General features: G+C 43.2%; 3 protein-coding genes and 1 pseudogene across 21 annotated transcripts in view; 2 read left to right on the top strand and 2 right to left on the bottom strand.

Annotated features, from left to right (window-relative positions):
- Positions 1 to 10019, bottom strand: part of UBAP2L (ubiquitin associated protein 2 like) — a 43097-nt gene extending 33078 nt beyond the window's left edge. For 12 of the 17 annotated variants that reach the window (XM_045298390.1, XM_045298391.1, XM_045298398.1 and 9 more), the window contains exons 1-3: positions 5824 to 5953; positions 3986 to 4063; positions 3111 to 3221 (exon numbers count right to left, since the gene is read on the bottom strand). In XM_045298390.1, coding sequence (XP_045154325.1) covers positions 3111 to 3221; positions 3986 to 4063; positions 5824 to 5913 — 279 coding nt within the window. In that variant the 5' untranslated portion in view covers positions 5914 to 5953. Of the gene's footprint in view, positions 1 to 3110; positions 3222 to 3985; positions 4064 to 5823; positions 5954 to 10004 lie in introns of those variants that run through there. The other 5 variants (XM_045298387.1, XM_045298388.1, XM_045298393.1 and 2 more) reach the window with 1 other exon arrangement.
- A 460-nt stretch (positions 10020 to 10479) lies between these two features.
- Positions 10480 to 19266, top strand: CUNH1orf43 (chromosome unknown C1orf43 homolog). 3 transcript variants are annotated; one of them, XM_045298401.1, is made up of 7 exons: positions 10480 to 10720; positions 11128 to 11229; positions 15813 to 15930; positions 16151 to 16204; positions 17078 to 17172; positions 17259 to 17317; positions 18876 to 19266. In XM_045298401.1, exons 1-7 carry the CDS (start codon positions 10655 to 10657, stop codon positions 19069 to 19071), a joined length of 690 nt encoding a protein of 229 aa, XP_045154336.1. In that variant the 5' UTR covers positions 10480 to 10654; the 3' UTR covers positions 19072 to 19266. The 3 variants fall into 3 exon arrangements, with proteins under 3 accessions (XP_045154336.1, XP_004714698.1, XP_004714699.1); XM_004714641.2 differs by having other exon boundaries at positions 10483 to 10720; positions 17006 to 17172; XM_004714642.3 differs by lacking the exon at positions 11128 to 11229 and having other exon boundaries at positions 10483 to 10720; positions 17006 to 17172.
- Positions 12777 to 15749, bottom strand: LOC115872548 (annotated as a pseudogene).
- Positions 19267 to 20102: 836 nt separating the features above from the next.
- The window catches only part of CFAP141 (cilia and flagella associated protein 141), a 4122-nt gene continuing 2267 nt past the window's right edge, over positions 20103 to 21957 (top strand). Inside the window, exons 1-2 of the mRNA XM_030887837.2 lie at positions 20103 to 20197; positions 20525 to 20566. Of these exons, the coding sequence (XP_030743697.1) occupies positions 20168 to 20197; positions 20525 to 20566 (72 nt within the window). The 5' untranslated portion in view covers positions 20103 to 20167. The remainder of the gene's footprint in view (positions 20198 to 20524; positions 20567 to 21957) is intronic.

The following is a 21957-nucleotide window of genomic DNA, read 5'->3' as shown; positions in this document are numbered from 1 at the left end:
AAGAAAGAACTACATATATAAAAGCACGGAGCAACAACTGTAACAAAATGTTTACAATTGGTAATTCATTCTATTCTTTTAATAGTTTTACAGATTTTAAAATTTTTCAAAATTTAGAAAAATGAACACAAGTATCATGATGTAGATGCATACATAAATATGGAAATATGTTAGCAATATATTAAATGGAAAAGGTTATAAAACAGTTGAATAAGGTCTTTTTCTTAAAAATATGTAAATATATGTTGTGAATTACATACATAGCCCCAAAAGTTTAGAAGGCTATGTATCAAAATGTTAGCAGTGGTTTTTCTCAGGATGGTGAAATTACAAATTAGTTCATCTATATTTCCCCTTTAAATGGATTTAATTTATTAAAAGTAAATTTTGAACATTTTTTTTTGGAGCGGTTCTCTGTTCTTTTTTTAGTTCTCTCAGTTCTCGAACAATTTCTATGAGAACCTATCTACACATTCTAAATAGCCTACAATAACTTGCCAGGGTGATAATTCTTTGAAAAGACAAGTATCCACCTAGGACTCAGCAGTTCCTTGCTGCCTGCACTTACAGCCCAAGCGGATCCCACGTCACATTATACTCAAAGGAGCTTCAACAGACATGCAAGAGGAATCCTGAAAAGTATATCCAAACACTTAGTTTGTAGAGTCCTTGGTCACTAACCAGAGTTTAGTATGTCTCAAAACCTGGCAATTTGGCACCTTTCTCCCTCCCTGTGGTATACATCAACTGCCGGCACCAGATGGGTTCTATAATAAAAAAGAATCACTGTGATTTTCCACAAGGCACTGCCAGTTTCTGGGTATGGTCTCATTCACTTAAATACAAGGCAGCTTCAAAAAATCCGTGGAAAAATTCCATTTCCATTCCCCCCCAAAACATTTTGAAGCCCCCCTCTTATATGGATTTCTGGGACTATAAACCCTTATGGGAACAGACAGTCTAACATTTTCCCCCACATAACATTATAGAAACCTTTACTAAAGAAGAATATCAAAAGGTGAAGCCACCGTTTCTTTTTTTTTTAAAGCCACCGTTTCTTGACATACCCTCCAGCTAGGTCTGAACACTTTTCAAGGCAGTTTCCATCTAACATTTCCCCAAAGAATTCAGTGCTCTTCAAATTATACAGCCAAATGGCATCTTTGAAGCGTTCAAAGTACAAAACTCAGCTGTCAAGTTAATTCCAACCCATAGCTTTCTTCTACGGCAGGGTGAACTGTTCCTAGGGGTTTCCGAGAGAGACTAAAAGTCACTCTCGACAGGAATAGAAGGCCTCCTCCATCTCCCACAGAGTTGTTGGTGGTTTCAAAGTGCAGCCTTGGGTTAGCAGCGTAATGCATACGCACCACACCTCCTGAGATCTTCAATTTACACATCAAAATGGCATCTTTGAGGGAGGGACTCAAATCATGTTCTTTCTCAATCGTGTTCCTCTTAGTTGGGGGAAAGTCTGAAGGGGCTTGTAAAAAGTCTGATCAGGTTTGTGGGGTGGATGGGATAAGGTTCCCCAACAAAGCACTCATAGGACAGTCCTTGCTACCTCAAAGAGTGAAGAGGCACCTTGTCGAGATAGAAAAAAAAAATCCTTACTGCTGCAATTTTCCCAAACTGTTCCTCATTAATGCAGTTTTTAATTTTCTTAAAATTTCTTCATAAGCCCCAGGACTCTTCTGTATCCCTGTCTTGAATGGAATGGGCCCAGTACATACTCATGGGAACCACTAATTTGATTCAACCTTTTTTAAAGGCACCCTAATGAGATTAAGACAAGTCGATTACTGAGACAATTTGTGTCTGTAGTCATCCAGTGTTAACAAACATGTTTACACGTGTTTTGTTTGGAATAAACCTGTGCATGTATGAATTGGAACCCTAGTTATAAACTTTATTGGTTTTGACTTATCCTTGGGATATCCAACATCCTTGACAGCTAGAATTTGCTTCCTGTTGATTTCATTAGTAGCTGGTTAATTTGGGGTCAGAGGCCTACACTCTACACACTATTTCCCTTTTTCATACTATGGAAGGTCAGATTTGGAGCATTAAGGTAGATAATAGAAGGTGAGACAAAATATGACTTATTCATAAAAACATTAAGCATTTTACAAAGTAGCCCCACCCCTTAGTCCTAACTCCCCAAAGACAACTAACGGATTATATCTTGATTATCCAAGCATGAATTTTCAAATAGTCAATGAGGTAAAATTTGATCTAGTAATACACTTAAAATATATATGACTTTTTATATGATTTAATAAACAAACTGAGCTATTATCTTCAATGTCTCAAAGAAACAAACTTCTGACTTTTAGTTAAGAAGTAATCACTATAATCTTAGTAAGCTGGTGTCCCAAAGGATGGGATGATAACCTATTCCTACCCAAGATCACCAGAAGACAGCAAATAAAAAATACTTCACAATATATATAAAAAAAAAAGCTTTCTACTAGTACTGCAGAAGCATCGAAAGGTTAGATATGCTCTGTCCCTGTTCTTAAGGGGCTTACAATTTGGTACAAAGATAAGACAAACAGAAATAGAGAATAGCTTGCAATTCTCATTAAGTGGAAAGGAGAGGAAAAAGTAAGAAAAAAACTCTAAATTCCAGTGCAAAGGAGTCTAAGAAATTCATTTTCTGGATGGTTAACAGGCCATGAAAGCTTATTTCTGCTACTTCAACACAAGTAAGTTTAAAAAATGAAATGGTATTGTGAGATGTTAAGCTGAAGTCAATGGAAACGCCGAGTTCAAAGTGGCACCATTTGTAACTTTGTTGTATAGTTATTAAAAACTATGAGAATTATTCCTTGATTAATACATAAGACTACCCATGAAAACAGTCACTAGCCTGGAAAGGAATTAATTTACTCCAGGCCAACCAGAAGTGACAAATTCCACCTGTCTTCTCCTACTACCATAATCTTCACAATGGGCCTGCGCGGTACATAAATGTTTTATATTTGGAGCCGCAGAAATCTTCAAAGTTCCCTACTCTACTTAGAAAATAAGGTACTCTATCGAGTTACCCCTTTTGATGTTTTTAGAACATTGCCAGCCTCCCAATCAGAGCCCATTTTCTAGCACTCTACCGTGTCTGGGTTTCCTTCCAGCAGTACATTGATGGCTCTGTTGACATCTCCATTGCAGTCATGCAAAGCAATCACACATTCATCCTGGTTCTTGCCCGTGATATCAATCAACTGAAAGAGAAAGATCAGCAACCATCATAAGCAATCTTGCCCCCAATGCCCCAAAAAGAAACTTGGAAAATAATACAGGGAGAAGAGATGAGCTAAATTTGAAAGAACCATGCTTAAAAAGTAAAATATGTGGCATTTTGGCATTCTACTTCCAAAAGTACCTCTGGTTTGGGGGCAGGGATCAAAAAGTATACACAAAGCTACCAATCAACTGGACATGAAATAGAGACTCAAAACCTAATACACAGGCTTCAACATACCATGAATTTTCTTTTCATATTCTCTAGTTATGACCCAAACCAAACTCACCGCCTAGATCACTGATTCTCAACCTGTGGGTCGCGACCCCTTTGGGAGTCCAGTGACCCTTTCCCAGGGGTCACCAGATCATAAGAGTAGCAAAATTACAGTTATGAAGTAGCAATGAAAATAATTTTATGGATGGGGTCACCACAACTTGAACTGTATTAAAGGGTCACAGCATTAAGAAGGTTGAGAACCACTGGCCGAGGTGCTACAACTGCTCAAAATGGCTATAAAAACTAGCAACAAAGTCGTTCAACAAACCAGAGATTAAAATTATGATCCAAGTTCTCTGAGCATGGCAGCTGTCCAAAGATGCAAAGTAAGTCAAACAATGAAAGCATTTTTTTAATTGGCTAATTTCTTTCCACTTTTATCATACAAAAGTATCCCCATGGGCTTTTAAATTATTTGTGTTTGAAACCCAATGTAATTTCCTACAAACTTTGTGGCACACTCACTTGTTTCACTTTCTCCTCAAAATCTGCATCATTGTGGTCCGAAATCATCTGTGCAAGTCGAATTTGTTCTGCAGTGGCCTAGAGATTGTGAGGGGGGGGGAATCAAGAAAGCACAATCAAGAGGCAATAGTTGAGAGGAATTCGAGGAAGCTACCCTTCACATTTCCCAGTTTCCTACTCCTTGTTACCAGTGACCAATACCAAGTAACAAAAATATCACTTCTTGTTGTTGCTGGTAGTTGTCATCCAAGTAATTTCAATTCATGGCAATTTCACGTTTGCAGAGTAAATGCTCTTTCAGACTCTCAAGGCTGTGCCCTTTCAGGAACAGATCCCCAAGCTGGTCTTCCAATGTTCGAACCACCAACCTTTTGGTTAGCAGTCAAGTGCTCTTAACTGTGGAGCTACCCAGGGACTCTAGTGAAATGAGGGGGAATGAGTATAAACTGCCAAATCTCTTTAGCCAAATCTCAAAAGTGTGTGTGTGTGTGGGGGGGGGGGGGGGGGGGGGGGGCAAAATCTTTTTCACCACTCTCCAAATGGGGCTTTCATCTTTGGAGCACAGCACCACCCTGAATATCTATCTCTTAATTCTCATTAATGCATTTTTAATAAAGGCATGTTAAAATCTTGTTCTACTTTCTGTAATAACCAGAGCCACACTCTTGTTCCTAGGGCTGAATACAATAAGGTGTGGTTTGAGGGCAGTCAGAGAATAACTTCTGAATATCTAATATATGTTTGTAAGATAGCAACAATTTTAGTTCTCTTTTTGAAATTAAATACTAAGATTCTGTTATAAATTCACTTGGAAATAGCAAAAGAAAAGTGAGTAAGGGGAAAGTCTAGCCTTATCTAGTCAGTCTAATTACAGTCAAATGTAAATAATTCATCCACATTAGGGATCAACAAACCCCATATCACATATGAGGGCTTTGAAAGCTTGTGGGAAAATGGAATTATAAAATAATGGAATTTCCCATGAACTTTTTGAAACCCCCACATATTTAAATCAAACTTAAAAAAAACACAAAAAACATAAACCCCTGCACCCAGCTGATTTACTCCTTAAAATGTAAAACTGAGCAATGCTCAAGACTCTCACTGTTAATTTTGAATAAACAGTAAAAATGCCACCTACTCCCAGCAAAAGGAGAAATCAGATTAAGCCTTCAACGAGACCAGAGAGGAGGATCAAGGCAAATTTGAGGAAAAGGGACCAAAGGATAAAATCTGGAAGGATAGAAGTGACAAAATAAAGGTTGGCTACAGAAATGTCAGGTGGAAGACCTTGGAAATAAGGGATGTATTCCTAAAATGTTCCTGATGACAGGAGAGAATTATTACTGTCCAGATACAAATATAGGACCTAACCTTTCTATGCCTCATAATGCCGATCAAAAAAATAAATAAATAAATAAATAAATAAAAAAGGTTGCGGCATAACACGTAGCTATCAGATCTTATGTTGAGAGAGACTCAAGAACTAGAAAACAATAAGAAAATCCATTACCGCTGGAGGGACAGCCGAGGGGCCTGGACCAGGGGAAGCAGACCAGAGCCCTCTCTATGAGCCTCCATTCCCCCACTGGCTAAGGTGAGTTCTAAGCCTTGGCTCTACCCTTGCATAGGCTGAGAGAGCCCCATGGGGTGACCTCATGGTCAGCCCTTGAAACTTCAGCCCCAACCCTGATACAAAAGGGGGCTCAATAAACGTCAGTTCAACAACAACAACAAAAAAATCCATTACCAACAACTCGAAACAAAGAATGATGCCATATTGGATGAAAAGCACTATCAACCAGCAAAGCTACCCATGGATCGCTTGGGTTCTTTACCTGTGGTCGCTGCTTGTGCTGTGTCTGGTTTTGGTTTTGAGGTTGTTCCCAGTTCCCCCGGGCTCGGTTAGTGCCCACCGATGTCATCATTTACAGTATATACAAATAACAGTATTTACAAGGTAGATTACTGAAAGATTGAAAAAAAAGGGGGGAGGAGTTTAGATGTTAAATGTGGGCAAAATATTTTCAACCTCTTTCATCAGCACCTTCACCACCAAGCACCTTCATTTCTTCAAAGGAACAACCACAAAGGTTTATGTTTGTTCCTGAGACACATTACTTCGATTCCTTAAGGAACTATAGCTGTTACTCCCATGCTTTATAAGAAACATAGAGCCTGGGTAAATGAGTGCTCACTGAAGTTTAAGAATAAGGTTTTCTTGTTGTTTTTAAAATTACAGGCAAGATTTCTTTATTATTTCCCTATTAGCAAGGTTTAATGTTTTGCTACCTTACTAGAGAAACAAAGAAAGTTTTCCAGGAAGGGGGTCAGTCTGTAATCCTAAGACATAACAAAAACATATGTAATACTAGACTCAATCTAGCCAAGAAAACACCCTGACTAGCCGTTTATCTAAGTTGCATGAACCTCATTGGGAAAGGGCAATCCCAAGTGTTTTTCTCTCTCGTCTCGACTCCCCACCATGTTATAGGGGGATTTTGTTGTTATTGAACTAGTCTAAAAACGGGCATGGATCAGTCTCACTACCTTTGTCTAGACCCTCAGATCCCTGGACAATAATTTCAACATATTGCTCTTGAGGCTGCTTTTGTTGGTCATCTAGTCCACTGTCCCCATACCAGAATTACCATGACCCTTGACCACTCACCTTAATGGACAGAGAAATCCCAAATCTGTCCCCAACCAAAAGCATGTATGGCTTTATTTAGAAGAAAGGGCCTTTAAAGCTTGAGGCATTACTGCTGGCAAGATGACTTAGTGAATCTTTAAAGAGAGAGTACACAGGGCCTCCCTAAAACCCACACAAGGTTTCTGTCAAGCAAGGATTCTACTGAATTCAAGGTTCCTTTCATTCATACTTTGTATAATGCAATCTCAGCTGCTGCTTTTGGTAAACAAAGAAAACATTCATATGATAAAGTGCTCCAAGTAAGTGGTTACTTTGCATTGTTTTATTCCCTTCTAAAGAGGACAAGTTTATATTTTCCTTCTTTTATTTTTCATAAATGAAACTGTATACAGGGATCATTCTAGAATGCGCAAAAGCCATTGCTGGGTGGAAGGAGTGAGAAAAAAGAACCTTCTAGAAATATTCAAAGATTAACTCTCAACAAAATGTATTTCACCTTGGATGCCACAGAATGTTAAATTATTTTCTGCTTTAAATCAACAATTGCATAGAGTTTTTATTTGTTTGGGGGGTTTTGTTTTTATGTTTGCTTATTTATTTGACATGGCCATTAAGAATTGGGAATGTTACATGCTCAATTACCAAGAAATAAAATTTCAGACCACTACTTGGCTAATTTTTTTTTTTTACCCATAACTTTTTCTCCTTACATACACCTGCACCCAAAGACTTGTAAATGTTTGAAGCTAATAACTGAATTCTTTTTCCAGGCAGCATTATAGATAGCATTACAATCAAGATTCATCACTTAACTTACAAAAAAGACAGTTGTTTAAGTACTCCTGGATCCAAATCAACAAGAAAAAAATACCAAAACAAAGCTAGACAAAAGTTATTACACTTTAAAATGAGCTCTAAAATAAAGTTTCTGATGTGGTAGTTGCCATTTCCCACCTAACCCAAATACTGACTTTTACTCCACGATTTAATTTGTATGACTTATAATGCAGAGATATAAACTACATGCCTAATTTTTTTTGACAGATCATATAATGAATACACTGTACCCAACCAAAAAAATGCCAAACCCAGTACCTTTCGAGTCAATTCTGATTCGTATTGACCCTCCAAGACAGAGTAGACATGCCCCATAGGGTGTCCAAGCCTGTGAAACTCTATGAAAGCTAACCGCCACATCTTTCTCTTAGAGGAGCACTTACAGTTGAGCATTTTAACTACTGCGCTACTAGGGCTTCCATGCTATATCCAGTCAGTTGTACAAATACATGAGAAAAAGTCATTTAAAGACCACATCATTTACTAGAAAATAATATAGGAATCTTCCTGATAATCTTGCTAATAACTTCCATTTCTCTCTTACAAGGGCTGTGAACTATGTGACTATGAAAATTTTACTACCTATCTCGTAGCAAGTGATCTGGAACGGATCTCTTGGAGGTACAGAATCAGACAGCCTTTTGGTAGCAAGCCCACACTACCCTGAGTTATCATGGTGAAGGTGAGAAGTCTTGTTTAAATTCTTTTATAGAGAACAAAAATATTTAAGAAAACTAGGGTGAGATATGTATTGGAGACCAAGGGAATATGTGAGAGGAAATACAGGTTCAACAAGAAATGTCCTTGACCATTTTATGGAAACCAGCTACTTTAAAAAAATAGCCAGAGAAAATTTACTGAAAAAAAAAATAACAAGTATTTATTGAGCAACCACTATGTGTCCAGTACTTCAAGAAATACAAAAGCATGACCACTTGGTAACTGCCCTCAGGGAGCTTACAATCTAATTCCGTGAAACAATGCAGAAACTCTGAAGCTGTACTGGGATGGGCATGGCTTGCTGCCTCTAAGGGAGCTACTTATTTCTTAGTTGCTTTGTTGAAATGACCTCTGCATCCTTGATTCTAGTAAGACAAAAGTAGTTCCCAGGAAGGGCACCCATAGCAGAGAGGGGCTTCATAAAAAGGTAACAGTACATTTTTAGGCTTTTCATCACCAATTTACATGCCAGCAGTATTTCCCGTCACAACGGAAACAATCACAGGGATAGTCTAATCTTTAAGGACAATGGTGTTAAGATCTCAAAGCACTTTTACCAATTGACACTCAGCCAAAACCTCCAGTTCTCTAGTTGTTGGTCACCAACCCTCAAAACCTCCCAGCAAGGCCTATCAGATCGCCCTAAGGCAGAATAACAGCGTGAAAAGGTGGCTGGGGACAGGAAACAACCAACCAAAAAAGGGATTTCTAGGGCCCAAACTCGGAGAGCAGGTCAACAGAAAATCGGTAACCCAAAAAACCGCCTGTTACCGGGCTGTTTCTCTTTCCACAACGTCCTACACCAGAGGTGGCTAGAGTTCAAGAAAGGTGGAAAAGGAGCAAGCCGGTTTGTGACATCAGTTTTCGAGACAATTTAGGGCCTGTCAGGAGGTAAAAGGCCTGAAAAAAGGTGGAATTCTTGTCCCACTCCGAGAAGAGTGAACAAATAGCCCAGCGCTCTAGTGACATCCCTTCGGCAGAATCCACCCTTCTCTCGGAGCCCTGCACGTCCAGCTCCCCCAATAACATCATAATTGTTTGGGGCACCCCAAAGCAGAGTATGGGCACCAGGAAGCTCAAGACAGCAGTCAAAACGTACTCCAGAAGCCGGGGTGGTGAGGAAGATGGAGGGGTATTAAAGGAGGCTGACAAAGAGGGTGGAACGGCGAGGGGACGCAAGCCCACGCGTGGAGGATGGACGGCTCACCCACCTGAGCGCCACATCGGGAACCCGCGGGGCCTGATCGCCTCCCACCCGGAACAAATTAATCCTCCGCACTCCAAACGGAGGGCCACATGGGGGAGTTTGGGCCAGCTCCACCCCATCGCCTCCCCCCTCCCGCCGCCCCCAAACCGAGCCGGATCCGGATCGCAGGAGGCCCGCAGAGGATTGCAGGCGGCCCCCTGGTCTCGTCCACAGGCACCGACCAGGGAGCGGAGGGCCCTACCTCAGCCAGAGCCCAGGCCTCGCTCGCTCGCTCGCGCTCTTTCTCGCTCTCCCCCCTTCGGGCTGTAGCCGCATGCCCCCCCCCCTCCGGCTGCCCCAAGCCCCGCCCCGGCCACGCTCCCAAATCGAGGCCCCGGCTCTGGCGCGGCCCACTAGGCCGCGGACCTAACCATAAACAAAACCTCTGGCGGCCGATTCGAGGGAGGGGAGGCTAAGGGCTCGTACGACCATGAAGGGGGGTGTACAGTGGGGGACACACGGTGCGGGGGGCCTACCGCGGGAGGGGGATACGACGGGGGGTAAGGGAGAAAGGAGGGAGGGTAAAAAGGAGATCGCGGATTTAAAGGGGCCGCGGACAATACCCGGCCCCGCCGCGCTGCCGCTGCCGCCGCCGCCGCCGCCGCCAACGCCGCTGCGCTCCCAACTTTACCTCAGTCTCCTCCACACTGACACCCCGGGCCGCGCCGCCCCTGTCACGTGATAGAAGATTCCCTCCTCCCCACCCCCTCCCTCCTTTTCCCCCTCGCGCTCGCTCTCGCGCTTCCCCCCTCCCACTTGCCTTCCTGCGTCCCCTGGCACGTGACACGGAAAGCCGCGCGCACGTCAGCGTGCGCGCGCCGAACCGCCACGAGACACCTCTCTCGGGCTCCGCGCGTCCTCCCCGCCTCCTTCACCGCGGCCCCGCCTTCACCACGTGACGCACAGATGGCCTCCACTTCCTCTGAAAGCGTAGTTCCGCATCTCCGCGCTCGCCGCTCCCGGGGGCCATTGCAGCCTCAGTCACGTGCCGGGGGCCAGCGGGAAGCTGCCGAGCGGCTCGGCGCCCGTCTCCTCACCCCCCGCCCCCCCGCCCGCCGCCATGTTTTCAGGCCGGGTCTCGTTTAGTCTGCCCCCGTAAGGAAATGGCCGGGGAGCTCCGGGAAACGCAGACGCCGTTGCTTCGGCAGAACCCGGGCTGACGAGACAGGGCAGCGGGGTAAACCGGAGCAGCTCGGCGCGGGGTGGGGAGGCCATGGCGTCCAGTAGTAACTGGCTGTCCGGGGTGAATGTCGTGCTGGTGATGGCCTACGGGAGCCTGGTGAGGAGATCCCCACCCCTTGCCTGCTCTCGCGTCCGACCTAGTGGAGACCCTCTTGAGCTGTTGGCTCTCCTCGTTCTCCTCCCACTCACCTGTGCCTTTTCTGGGTGTTGACTCCTCTCCCGGGAGCACCAGGGAGCTGAAGTCACGGCCAGCACCGCCCTGCCCCTGACGGGGTGCCCTCCCGCCGAACTCCAGGAGGGGAGCGACCCACCCACCCCACAGGGAGCTTCCCCTCTGCAGGGTTTCCAAATCCAAACCCATATTTAATGGCCGTACTTTTGCCCCAGTGTCACCCAAAAGCTTCCCGAGACCCCAAATCCGGGGAGTTGGAATGAAGGCGTGACTGATTTTTACCATCTTCGAAAGATTCTTCCATTTTCTCATGGTTTGTTGTTTTTGGACAGGTGTTTGTACTGCTCTTTATTTTTGTGAAGAGGCAAATCATGCGCTTTGCAATGAAATCCCGGAGGGGACCGCATGTCCCTGTGGGACACAATGCCCCCAAGGTAGGTACTGAAGACACCCAGAGGGTGTGCTGCCCCACATCTCCTTAGAGCAAGAACGAGATTCTCTACCTTCACAGATGACTTTAATAAGCAGGCTTTGACGTTGTCTCCATCGTGCTTACCTTAGTAGAAAGGAGCCCTGGTGGCATAGAGGTTACTCATTGGCCTGCTAACCCCAAGGTCAGCAGTTCAAAACCACCAGCCCCTCCTCGAGAGAAAGATGAGGCTATAAGAATTTATGAATTATGAAGGGTTCATGGGGGAGGCGGAAATGAGCAAATGATATCAAGGGCTAAAGTGGAAGGCAGGTGTTTTGAGATTGATGATGGCAACAAATGTACATATGTGCTTGACACAGTGGATGTATGTATGGACTGATGGGAATTGTACGAGCCCTCAATAAAATTAAAAAAAAAAAAGTTACAGTTGCAGAAACCCACAGAGGCAGTTGTCCTATACAGTTGGTATGAGTCAGTATTGACTCAATGACAGTGAGTATGGTACTTTTTGGTGATCTCAGTAGATGGAGCATTAACTGTCGTTCTTGAGACTTGGCTTACTTCCCCACTGCTGTTGGTATGCAGACTACAAACATTAGGTTTGGCATCTGTAGACGGAAGAGTTTTTATTAAAGTTCCTTTGTGGTGAGATGTTTTCCAGTTTATCTTAAATTGCTATTTTTGCTTGTTTGGTTGGTTTCATTTTTTTTTCATGACTAAAGGATATATTAAGAAAGTTAGCATGTTTCAATGTAAGTCAGAAATGCTCAGGATATAATTGTCCAGTCTAGGTGGGGGTTAAGGTTGTTAAAATTAGCCTCAGAGTAATAAGGTCTATATCTAAGAGAACTTTGGGTCTGTAAACAACAAAACTGACCTGCTAATCAATCAAGTCTAACTTGCTAATCAACTAACCAAGTGGATTATTTATAGCAAGTGATTGATTGTATGGCAAATGAATAGCCAAATGGCCTGTTAACAAATGGCCTCTAAGGAATGGAAGTCTTTTCCATGGTTTTAAAAAATCCACAAGTTGTTTCACATCTCTATTCTGAGCCTTTTTTCTACACTCCCACACTTATCTATCCAAGTGCCTGTAGCTGCCCTAACATCTCTGAATTAGGACTTGTGATAGCTTAGCTTGTTTCTTGTTTCCCAAATAGTGTAGGCATTTATCTTGCCTTCACCAGCTTCCTTCTGTCTGAACACTGCAGTATCCCTCCACTGGTTGGATTTTACCTTTCTGTGTGCTGTCACTATGACTGGAATGATCTTCACTTAATTCAGTTTTTTATTTTATTTATGTATTTTCAGCAGTCAAGATTTTTATGGGGTTTAGGATTCAAAAATCCAACAAAGATTACAGTAGATATTTATTTAAAATAATACATTTGCAGCCTAGACTAAGTTTCAAATTATACATTTCAGGTTGAACCAACTTCATAAAAATATTCTTTTTAAAAAGTTTTATTCATTTCATAAAAATATTCTTTAAAAATTTTTTTTTTTTTTCTTTTTTTTCTTAAAATTTTTTTTGGGGGGGAAAAAATATTCTTGAGGACAGCTGCCTCCACAGATTTCAAGGACGTGATAACTGCTTTCCCATTTTTCTCTCTCTTCTCTTTCCCAAATAACCTCTTTCAGATAACGGTTCCTGGTAGAATTTATCTTTTTCCTATTTTGTCCACTGCTCCTTAGGCAACATCTGTTGCCTTATGGCCAGATAATTATAAAGGTTTTCAGGAAGCCTTTTTATGACTTCTATCACATCTTTGTTCTCGTGTATTGTGTCAGCTCACAGTAACATGCGTTTATTGAACCCCCTTGAACCCCGTAGCATTGAAGTACCATTTTCAAATGTCATCCGGCCACCTGAGGCTGCGACAATGGGATCTGCCCGCCGTTTTGACCCGAGAGGGAAGCGTTGCAGTTCCTTCTGTTTTCAGATCTTAAGTGCTGCTTCCTCAAAAGAGGAATGCTTGTTGAAGTAGGCCCCTCCTCTTATTTTCTCATAGTACCCTGATTTTTTTTTCTTTTCTGTCACGTTTCTGTTTATTTGTTTAAGGCTACCCTCTTCCATTAGACTAAGAGCTTCGAGAATGCAGGTACCATATCAGTTTTGTTCACTCAGAACTGAGGTCTACACATAGTAGGGTCATTATTGAAGAGCAGGGAGTTAGGTGGAGGAGTAGAGCTGCTATATGAGTCTCTCAGCTCTTAGATCAGGATTAATCTTTCCTTAAAGTGCCATGACGTTTTCATCCCTTTGTTCTTTGCTGACATGCCACTGCAGGAAGTCACAGCCTGAAACCTCTACAGTGCTCCTTCCAGTTAATTTCATTTCCTCAGCTATTCAAGTGCCAACTGACACTCAGAAGAGCAACATATAACTGATGCATGAGGTGATCAAAACGTAGACTGATACAGACTTCTGGACCAAATGGAGCCATTTGCTGTTAAGAAAAGTCTAAAAAATAAATAAAATTTTTAAAAAGAAAGGAATCTCATCCATTGGTAGTGGAAGTTTAAATTAGTGAAACTAATTTAGAAAATATTTGAACTTTCTTGAGTAAGACTGCACACATACTTAATCCTTGACCTATCAACCCTACACCTACTGTAGAGAAATTTTGCATGTGTGCACCAAATGACAAGCATAATATTATTCATAGCATTGTTGATAGCATTTTTAAAAACATAATCCAACAGTACACATTAGATAAAAAAGCACCATTGAGTCGATTCTGACACATAGCAACCCCTCTAAGACAGAACTGACCCTCTGGGCTTCTGAGATGGCTAACTACAAGAGTAGAAAGCCTCTTTTCCTCCTCAGAAGGGCTGGTGGTTTCAAACCGCTGAGCCTGGGGTTAGCAGCCCAACGCATAAGAGCTCCTAATGTCTACATTAAAATAGATAAATGGTGATATTTATATTCTGGAATACTATACGGGAATGAAAATAAACTAAAATGTATATCAACACAACTCTCCAAAATGTTTTTAATTAAAAAGTCTGTTGCAGACACAAATGAACCTCAAAAACCTGAAGGAAAATAAGCCAGGAAGCCAGACACAAAAATATAAGGACATGTGAATCCATTTTTGTGGCCGGTAGTGGTGGCACATCTGTATTGTGGTGAGGGGAAGATAACTGCATAGAAAGCTTAGGGAACACATTAAAGTAATGGAAAGGAGCGGATACCAAGGGCTCAAGTAGAAACCAACGTTCTGAGAATGGTGATGGCAACACATGTACAAATGTGCTTGACACAGTGGATGTAAGCATGGATTGTGATAAGAGTTGTACAAGCCCCCAGTAAAATGCTTTTAAAAAAAAAAGTAATGGGAATGCTCCGTGTCTTGATTGGGATAATAGTTGGATGAGTATCTTTGTGTGTGACCTCCTCCCTGGGGGACAGACAACCGAAAAGTGGGTGAAGGGAGACGTCGGACAGGGCAAGATATGACAAAATCCCCATTTGTAAACTATCAAGGGCTCATGCGGGAGGGGGTAGCGGGGAGGGAGGGGAAAAATGAGGACCTAATGTCGGGGGTTTAAATGGAGAGAAAATGTTTTGAGAAACGATGTACAAAATGCACTTTACACAATTGATGTGTGTATGGATTGGGATAACAGTTGTATGAGCCCCTAATAAAATGTTAAAAAAAAAAAAAATTTCATCAGCCAACATATACACTTAACATGGGTGTATTTTATTCATATATAAGTTTTAAAGTCCCTTTCCATTTATGTGAAGTTCAAAACTAAGCAGAGTTTAAGTACCTTATTTAGGGTGGCAAGTGATAAAGTGAAGAAAGAAAATACGTTTCAGTCAGGGATGGCAGGAACCTGCCATCGAGGATGAGCAGGGGTTTCAAAGTCAATTGGTAATGCCCCAGCTCAGAAACTGATAGTGGACAATGGGGCTCGTCTTGATGGTTGTTTTACTCAAAATATGTGTGTAATGCATGCTTTGTATATGAAGCATTTCATTGGTTTTGGGGGCGTTCAAAAGGTTACCCAAAAAATTATTTCGGGACACTGGCAACCCTCTGGTAACAAAGAGGTTGGCATAAAACCGATAGCAACAGTTGCTTCTGCATAAGTGAAGGATGACACCTTTGGTACCTGTTGGGATGTGAATCACCTCCTTTTTGAATGTGCTCTCATGTTTGGAAGGCAGCCTATGGAAGCCCTGAGGCCCAGCAGATAGGCTACTCCTCAAGCTGCCACCAACCGTCACAGGCCCCTTTTCATAGATTGAGCAACTGTCAGTTGCCATTCAGTTTCCCCCACTTCAGGAAATTCTTTAAAATGGCTAAGATTTTTAGTCCATGTGGAAGTCAGAAATAATATTGATGTTATAGATTATGAAGAAATTCTAACAGGTTAAGAAACTCGCTAAGAGATGTGCAGCATGGAGAGTTCTCCCTTAACTTCATGCATCTTATCTGACAAGTTCAGTACGTACATTTTCTCTGTGTTTATTGTTAGAGTTGTTTACTTGCTCTGGTCCATTGTAAGATTAACGGGAGCCATGTGTACAGTGAACTGATCGTACTCTTTTATCCACTTGCACAGGATCTGAAAGAAGAGATTGATATTCGACTATCCAGAGTTCAGGATATCAAGTACGAGCCCCAGCTCCTTGCAGATGATGATGCCAGACTGCTACAGCTGGAAACCCAGGGAAATCAAAGTATGTGGCAAACTCCCCTGGAGGATGCTTCAGGGAGGAATCCCACGAGTTCTGAATTCTTTTACTTTCAAAGTTGTCAACATAGCTGCTGGCAAAACTAGCAGCTGTGGTTCTCCTATTACTGGGTATATATATCTGGTGGGGGAAGGCAATTTCTTAGCTTGCTGGCGTTTGGGAGATCTTTTGAAGGTTATGCCTGAAGCCAGATTCTTTCCAACAGATTGCTACAACTATCTGTACAGGATGAAAGCTCTGGACGCTCTCCGTGCCTCTGGTAAGGGCTGCCCATCAGGGTCCATTCTGGGATGTTGGGAACTCACCTGGGAAAAAGGGCGATGAAGCCCTTTAGGTTGGGTTGGTCCTCTGGACAGTCGTGGCCAGCACAAGCTGCCTAGAGTGTGGTGTACTAGATTAGCCTGTTTGCATAAAGAAATAATAAAAGCAAGCAATTTCTCAAAACAACTGTTTTTGTTTTAAAACCCCCGTTTCTGAGACCTGTAGTTTCATGAGCTTTATGATAGTTTGTTTTCCATGAGAGGTGACCTGAGCAACATGATAAACATGGCACCAACTGTGGCTATACAGAATGCTGGAGTGGCAAATCTAAGCGATCATTTGTTTCATATATACTGGCAATGCTTTAAAAAGACAGCATCCACTTTCACTACCATCGTGGACGGTTCTTGAATTTCCCCCATTACGTAACCACTTGTCATACAAGAGGGTTTCAAAAAGTTCATGGGAAAAGTAATTACAAGAAAATGGAATCTTCCGCCTGATTCTCTGAAACACTTTAGTATATATTGTCTGTCTACTCAAACATAATTGATGTCTGAAAGCCAAGCTATATTAGTAGGAGGTTAAAAAGCACAGCATCACTGTTGTGTGTTACTGGTGTAGCTTACAGCTGTGTGGCCTCCACCAACTATGCACAGCTGGGCACCTCTCATTGTGTGAATTCTACTAGGCATCCCTTCCTCCCAAACTCACACTGGACCTAGTTGTAAATTTGAGGAATTTACTAGACAGACTGAAAATTGGGCAAAAGGGTATCATTGTACTATTATCTCCTCAGAGATCCCATTTCACACTGAAGGCCGGCATCCCTGTTCCCTAATGGGCAGGAATTTCCGCTCTTACCTGCTAGATCTTCGGAACGCTACTACTCCTTTCAAGGGTGTGCGCAAGGCCCTCATCGATGCCCTGCTGGATGGCTACGAGACAGCCCGCTATGGGACAGGGGTAAGCTGGATGGCCGGTTCCGCCTTCAAGGAACCAAGGTGCCCTGCACTGCAAGCTCTCACCCTTTCTTCTTCCTCTTTCCTCAGGTCTTTGGCCAGAGTGAGTACCTGCGCTATCAGGAGGCCCTGACTGAGCTGGCCACTGCGTGAGTTTGGTGGGAAGTGTGTCAAAGGGGACTGGCAGGTTGGCTCCATGTTAGAAGTGCCAGACTACTTCATAGCAGGATGAGCATCATCGAGCAATATGAGCAGAACCCGGTCATACCCTATGCTGTCATGTCCGTAGACAAAGCAACGTGAACTGCTTGCTCACTTTTGTAAGCAGATGCTTACAGTTGGTATAAGCTGAAGAGGGTTTGTGCATTTCCTCCTTGTGGTTCTTCAACCACAGGAAAAGGTCAAAATTGATAACCTAGCAAAGGGAATAGTTTCTCAGCACACAGAGTTTCCTCCTATTCTGGTTTAATTGTCCTTTTGTGCTTTGGTCCAGTAAGATTGGTGCCACCCATTTCTATGACCACTTATAGCATTGATAACCCTGTTTAAAACTAGTCTAGAGAGTCAGCTTTTGGATATTCGTGTTACAGGAGAACGATTATGACTTTTGTTTAGAATTGCTTTAAACCCCCATGGAGTAATTCTGTATAACACATGGGGTTGCCATGAATTGGAATAGACTTGGCAGCAACAGTTTTGGGTTTTTTGATTAAATATAGCTTAATGATGTTATTTAAGGAGCCCTTGTGGCATGGTGGGTCACACATTGGGCTCCTAACCACAAAGTCAGTTTGAAACCACCTGCTCCATGGGACAAAGATAAGGCTCTCCACTCCTGGAGAGAGTTCCTGTTTTGGAAAACCACAGGGGCAGTTGTACCTGTCCTATAAGGCCGCAATGAATTGACTCTCTGGCAGTGAGCTTGGTTTTGAGAATGCTATTTCTGCAAATATTAAAATGAAAATACTCGGTGTAGAGGGAAAGCCAGTCTAGAATAAGAAGTCTGCCCTGCCCTCTCTCTGTACCTGAAAATGAACTATCTTGTTCTTACAGACAAAACTACTTAGGGGCAGTGATGAAAATGAACATGGAGAAGTTGGGAAAGGGTATGTCCCAGAAATCAGGCAGGAGGCTTACACGAAATGCTGTTTCTGACCATTAGTTTCTAAAAAAGGCTCAGTGAGTATAGTGGGGGGAAATGAAGGCTTTGAAATTTGACGAACTCGGTTAGAATCCCAGCTCTCTGTCACTTCACTATCATTGTGACCTCACAGTGACTTACTGGGCCCGGGAAGGCAGGGATAATAGCATTCCAGTAGAGGTTTTGGAATCAAATTAGATGTTGGTGCAGCACCAAGTGCAGGGTCCGAAGATGTTGTATGGGTCCACTAACTGTTGACATTATTCTTTTTTGATAACTGCTTTCAAGAGACTTGTTGAACTAAGAGCATATTAGCTGCTGGTACAAATTAAGTGAATTGGCAGAGTTAAAAGTTTCCTCTGAGCATAGTGAGATGAAGAAAAGGTTGAGTGAGAGACCAGGGACTCAGGGAGATAAATTCCTCTTAGACACCAGATGAGATTTTGGTCACGAGTTTACTAGAGACCACTAGTGGCTACTGCAGCATGTGTGTGACAGGATGAGTCCTGACTTGTATGTGTGCTTTTATTCCTTCACTTGTGAGTGACCTGTTCTCTATTATTCAGGGTCAAAGCACGAAGTGGGAGCTCTCAGCGACACCACCAGTCAGCAGCCAAAGACCTTACTCAATCTCCTGAAGTCTCCCCAACTACCATCCAGGTGACGTACCTCCCCTCCAATCAGAAGAGTAAACGTGCCAAGCACTTCCTCGAATTGAAGAGCTTTAAGGACAACTACAATACCCTGGAGAGTACTCTGTGATGGAACTGACAGACTCTCGCTGGAGATGGAGCCAGGAGGACAGTGTGCTTGCTGGGCAGTCCTCAGGTTAGCTGGCTTGTGGGCCTGTACTCTGTTGCCCGACGCTCCCGATGTGTGGATGTGTGCACAGATCTTGCCTGGAAGCCCTCGGGGGATATTTCCGAACAACAATTAAAACTATTTTCCCTCAAAGCACTTTTTCTGGAGTTCTTGGTGTGTCTCTCGAGCCTTCCATAAAAATGTTCACCTGGTTTTGATCATGTTCCCTTGCCCTGTTCCAGACTATTTAATCTGAAAGGTTAGAGTTGAGATGAGGGTGCGTGGTGGCTTTCCTTATCCACCTGTTACTGTTCACAGGTAAATAGGATCTGCTTAGGTTTGGAGCATCTCAAGTTGATGGGTGGGAGGGGCAGACAATGGGAACTGGAGAGGCAGGTGGGGGGTGGCGGTGATTGGCATTTGAAAAGGCCCTCCCTACTGTCTGTCCCACATCAGCCAAGATGTGTTGCTGCACACCTTCCTGCAACGTGAGGACCCGCCATGCCACGTTCATGCCATACTGTTGTGAATACACGAATAAAAGGAGCTGCTCTGATAACCCGATAGACTCCTATCCCTACTTTTTTCTTTGTTGGTGGTACAACGGAACCACGTGAATAAGTGACTTCCCATACCAAGCCATTGTACTGGTCTGACTATAAGATGGTTATTTAATAAAATGAACTTTTGAAAAAGCTTATGAGTCTTTCCTTAAAACTGTGTGTGTTCTCTGCTCTGCCTAATAGAGTAGGAAGGAGGGAGAATTGATGAGACTCGGAGCATTGGCCCTCGAGCCATCCAGAAACTCCTGACCCTAAGTGAATAAATCCTGAAACCGAGCACTTGCTCAAGTTGCCTGTGTCACTGATGGACAGCTGTAGAAATCAAGATTCACTCCGTGTGTCCAAGAGGACAGGCTCGGTGACCAATCAGCGCCTAGATCTAGGGTCATTGTTGAAGACAGGAATGTTGCTATGGCTACTGAAACCCAGGCGACTGAACTAAACAAAAAGAATCTGCCCAGTCCCCTGAGACCATATCGAGCAAGTGTGTGGACATGTCTGTGGAAAAAATAAGAGTGAAAGAGGTATACAGAATTGACTGGGCTGAAGGAATCTTCCTCGAGCTTTCCAGATCAATTTACCTGAAGGGGGGAATTTCCAGGGGGAGGGCTGTCACTGTCACAGGATGGCAGTAGGTAACAGTGTAGGGACTGTTTGGCATTGTAGTGGGTATTCAAATGTTTGTTCGCCCCAGTGCCTGTGTGTGTAATTGGATCCATTCTGAAAGGAATAGAGATTTCGTTCCCCCAGCTCCCGGTGAAAGTGGACCCTCCCTCTCTGAAGGAGACTTCTATGGTACTGAGGGTGAGATTCTCACATCCAGGAAGATCAACAAATCTCTCTTCTTGCAGAGTCTTCAAAAGGCCATGGGACTTAAGAAGATGGTTGACAGGTAACCTCTGCTTTGATCTCGTCCTCGTGCCCTCCATAGTTGACACTGGCCTGTCCCCCTTGAGCCACCTCCCAACACTGCCTAGAAATGAAAACAAGTGTAGAGCCGGGCAGGAAACCAGATAGCTTCCGAGTGCCCACTTAGGACTTGGGATAGGCTATGGTTTTCAGGGCCTCCCTGCTTCCCACTTTCTAAAGGGAGAAAGTTGTGTGTGTGTGTCTTGTTTTTTGTGCATTGTACTCATCGGGCAGTGAGGAGTCATGAGTGAATGGGATGATTCCCAAGACTGGCCTGCAAATCTGTCCCACCTGAGGACTCATTTAAAAACCAATCACGGATGCCCAGGTCTTACGCCTGGAGGCCCTGGTTGAAAGGTCTGGGATGAGTAGAGGACTCAGTTTTGCTATGGTTTCACAGGTTATCATCCCCAGAGCAAGCAAGGATGTGAGGGGGAAAGAACAGTGGGATTTTAGGAGGCATTTAGGTTGAAGCAAGGAACACTAGTAGCGCAATGGCTAAGTGCTCGGCTGCTCACCAAAAAATCAGTGGTTCAAACCTGACAGCAGCCCTGCAGGGGAAAGGCCTGGCAATCCATTCCTATAAAGATTGTTGATAGGAGCTGTTGTCACTTCCGACTCGGAGCAACCCTGTACCATAGAACAACACTGCCTGCTCCTATGCCATCCTGACAGTTGTTAAGTCTGAGCCCATTGCTGTAGACATTGTGCCAATCCATCTCATCAAGGACCTTCCTCTCTCATGCTGAACCTACGTGTTACCAAGCATAATGTCCTTTTTCAGGGACTGGTCTCTTGTGGCTTTCTACTCCCCTAAAGAGTTTGTCTTGGGCAATCATAGGGGCAGTTCTAGCGTGTCCTATGGGGTCACTATGAGTAGGTATTGACTTGATGGCAGGGAGTTTAAAAATTTTTTTATTTTGGTCTCTCCTGATCATTCATCCAAAGTATATGAGAGGACGCCTTGCCATCCTCGTTTCTAAATACATTTTGGTTGTATTTCTTCCACGACAGATTTGTTGTTCTGGTGGTTCGATATTCTTCACTAAATTCACAATTCAAGTGCATAAATTCTTCTTTGATCTTCCTTATTCATTGTTCAGCTTTCAAATGTATTCAAGGTGACTGAAAATACAATGGCTTGGGTCAGGCTTACTTTCAGATTATAGCCTAGGAAACTGTCCCATAGCATCACTGCCTGGTGGCATAGTGGTTAAGTGCTTGCTACCAAACAAAAGGTCAATAATTGAAACTTGCCAGCCACACCACAAAGGAAAGATGAGACAGCGTTTCCATAAACACTGACAGCCTTGGAAATGCTGTGGAGCAGTTTTACTCTGTCCTCCAAGGTCACTATGGGTTGGAAAACAGTTTG

Source organism: Echinops telfairi, unplaced genomic scaffold (assembly GCF_000313985.2).
Source record: "Echinops telfairi isolate 266 unplaced genomic scaffold, ASM31398v2 ScPeMD7_7425;HRSCAF=8463, whole genome shotgun sequence".
NCBI classification, from domain to species: Eukaryota; Metazoa; Chordata; class Mammalia; order Afrosoricida; family Tenrecidae; genus Echinops; species Echinops telfairi.
The sequence above is the reverse complement of the archived record's forward strand: the minus strand, read 5'-3'. Positions and strand labels throughout refer to the sequence as shown.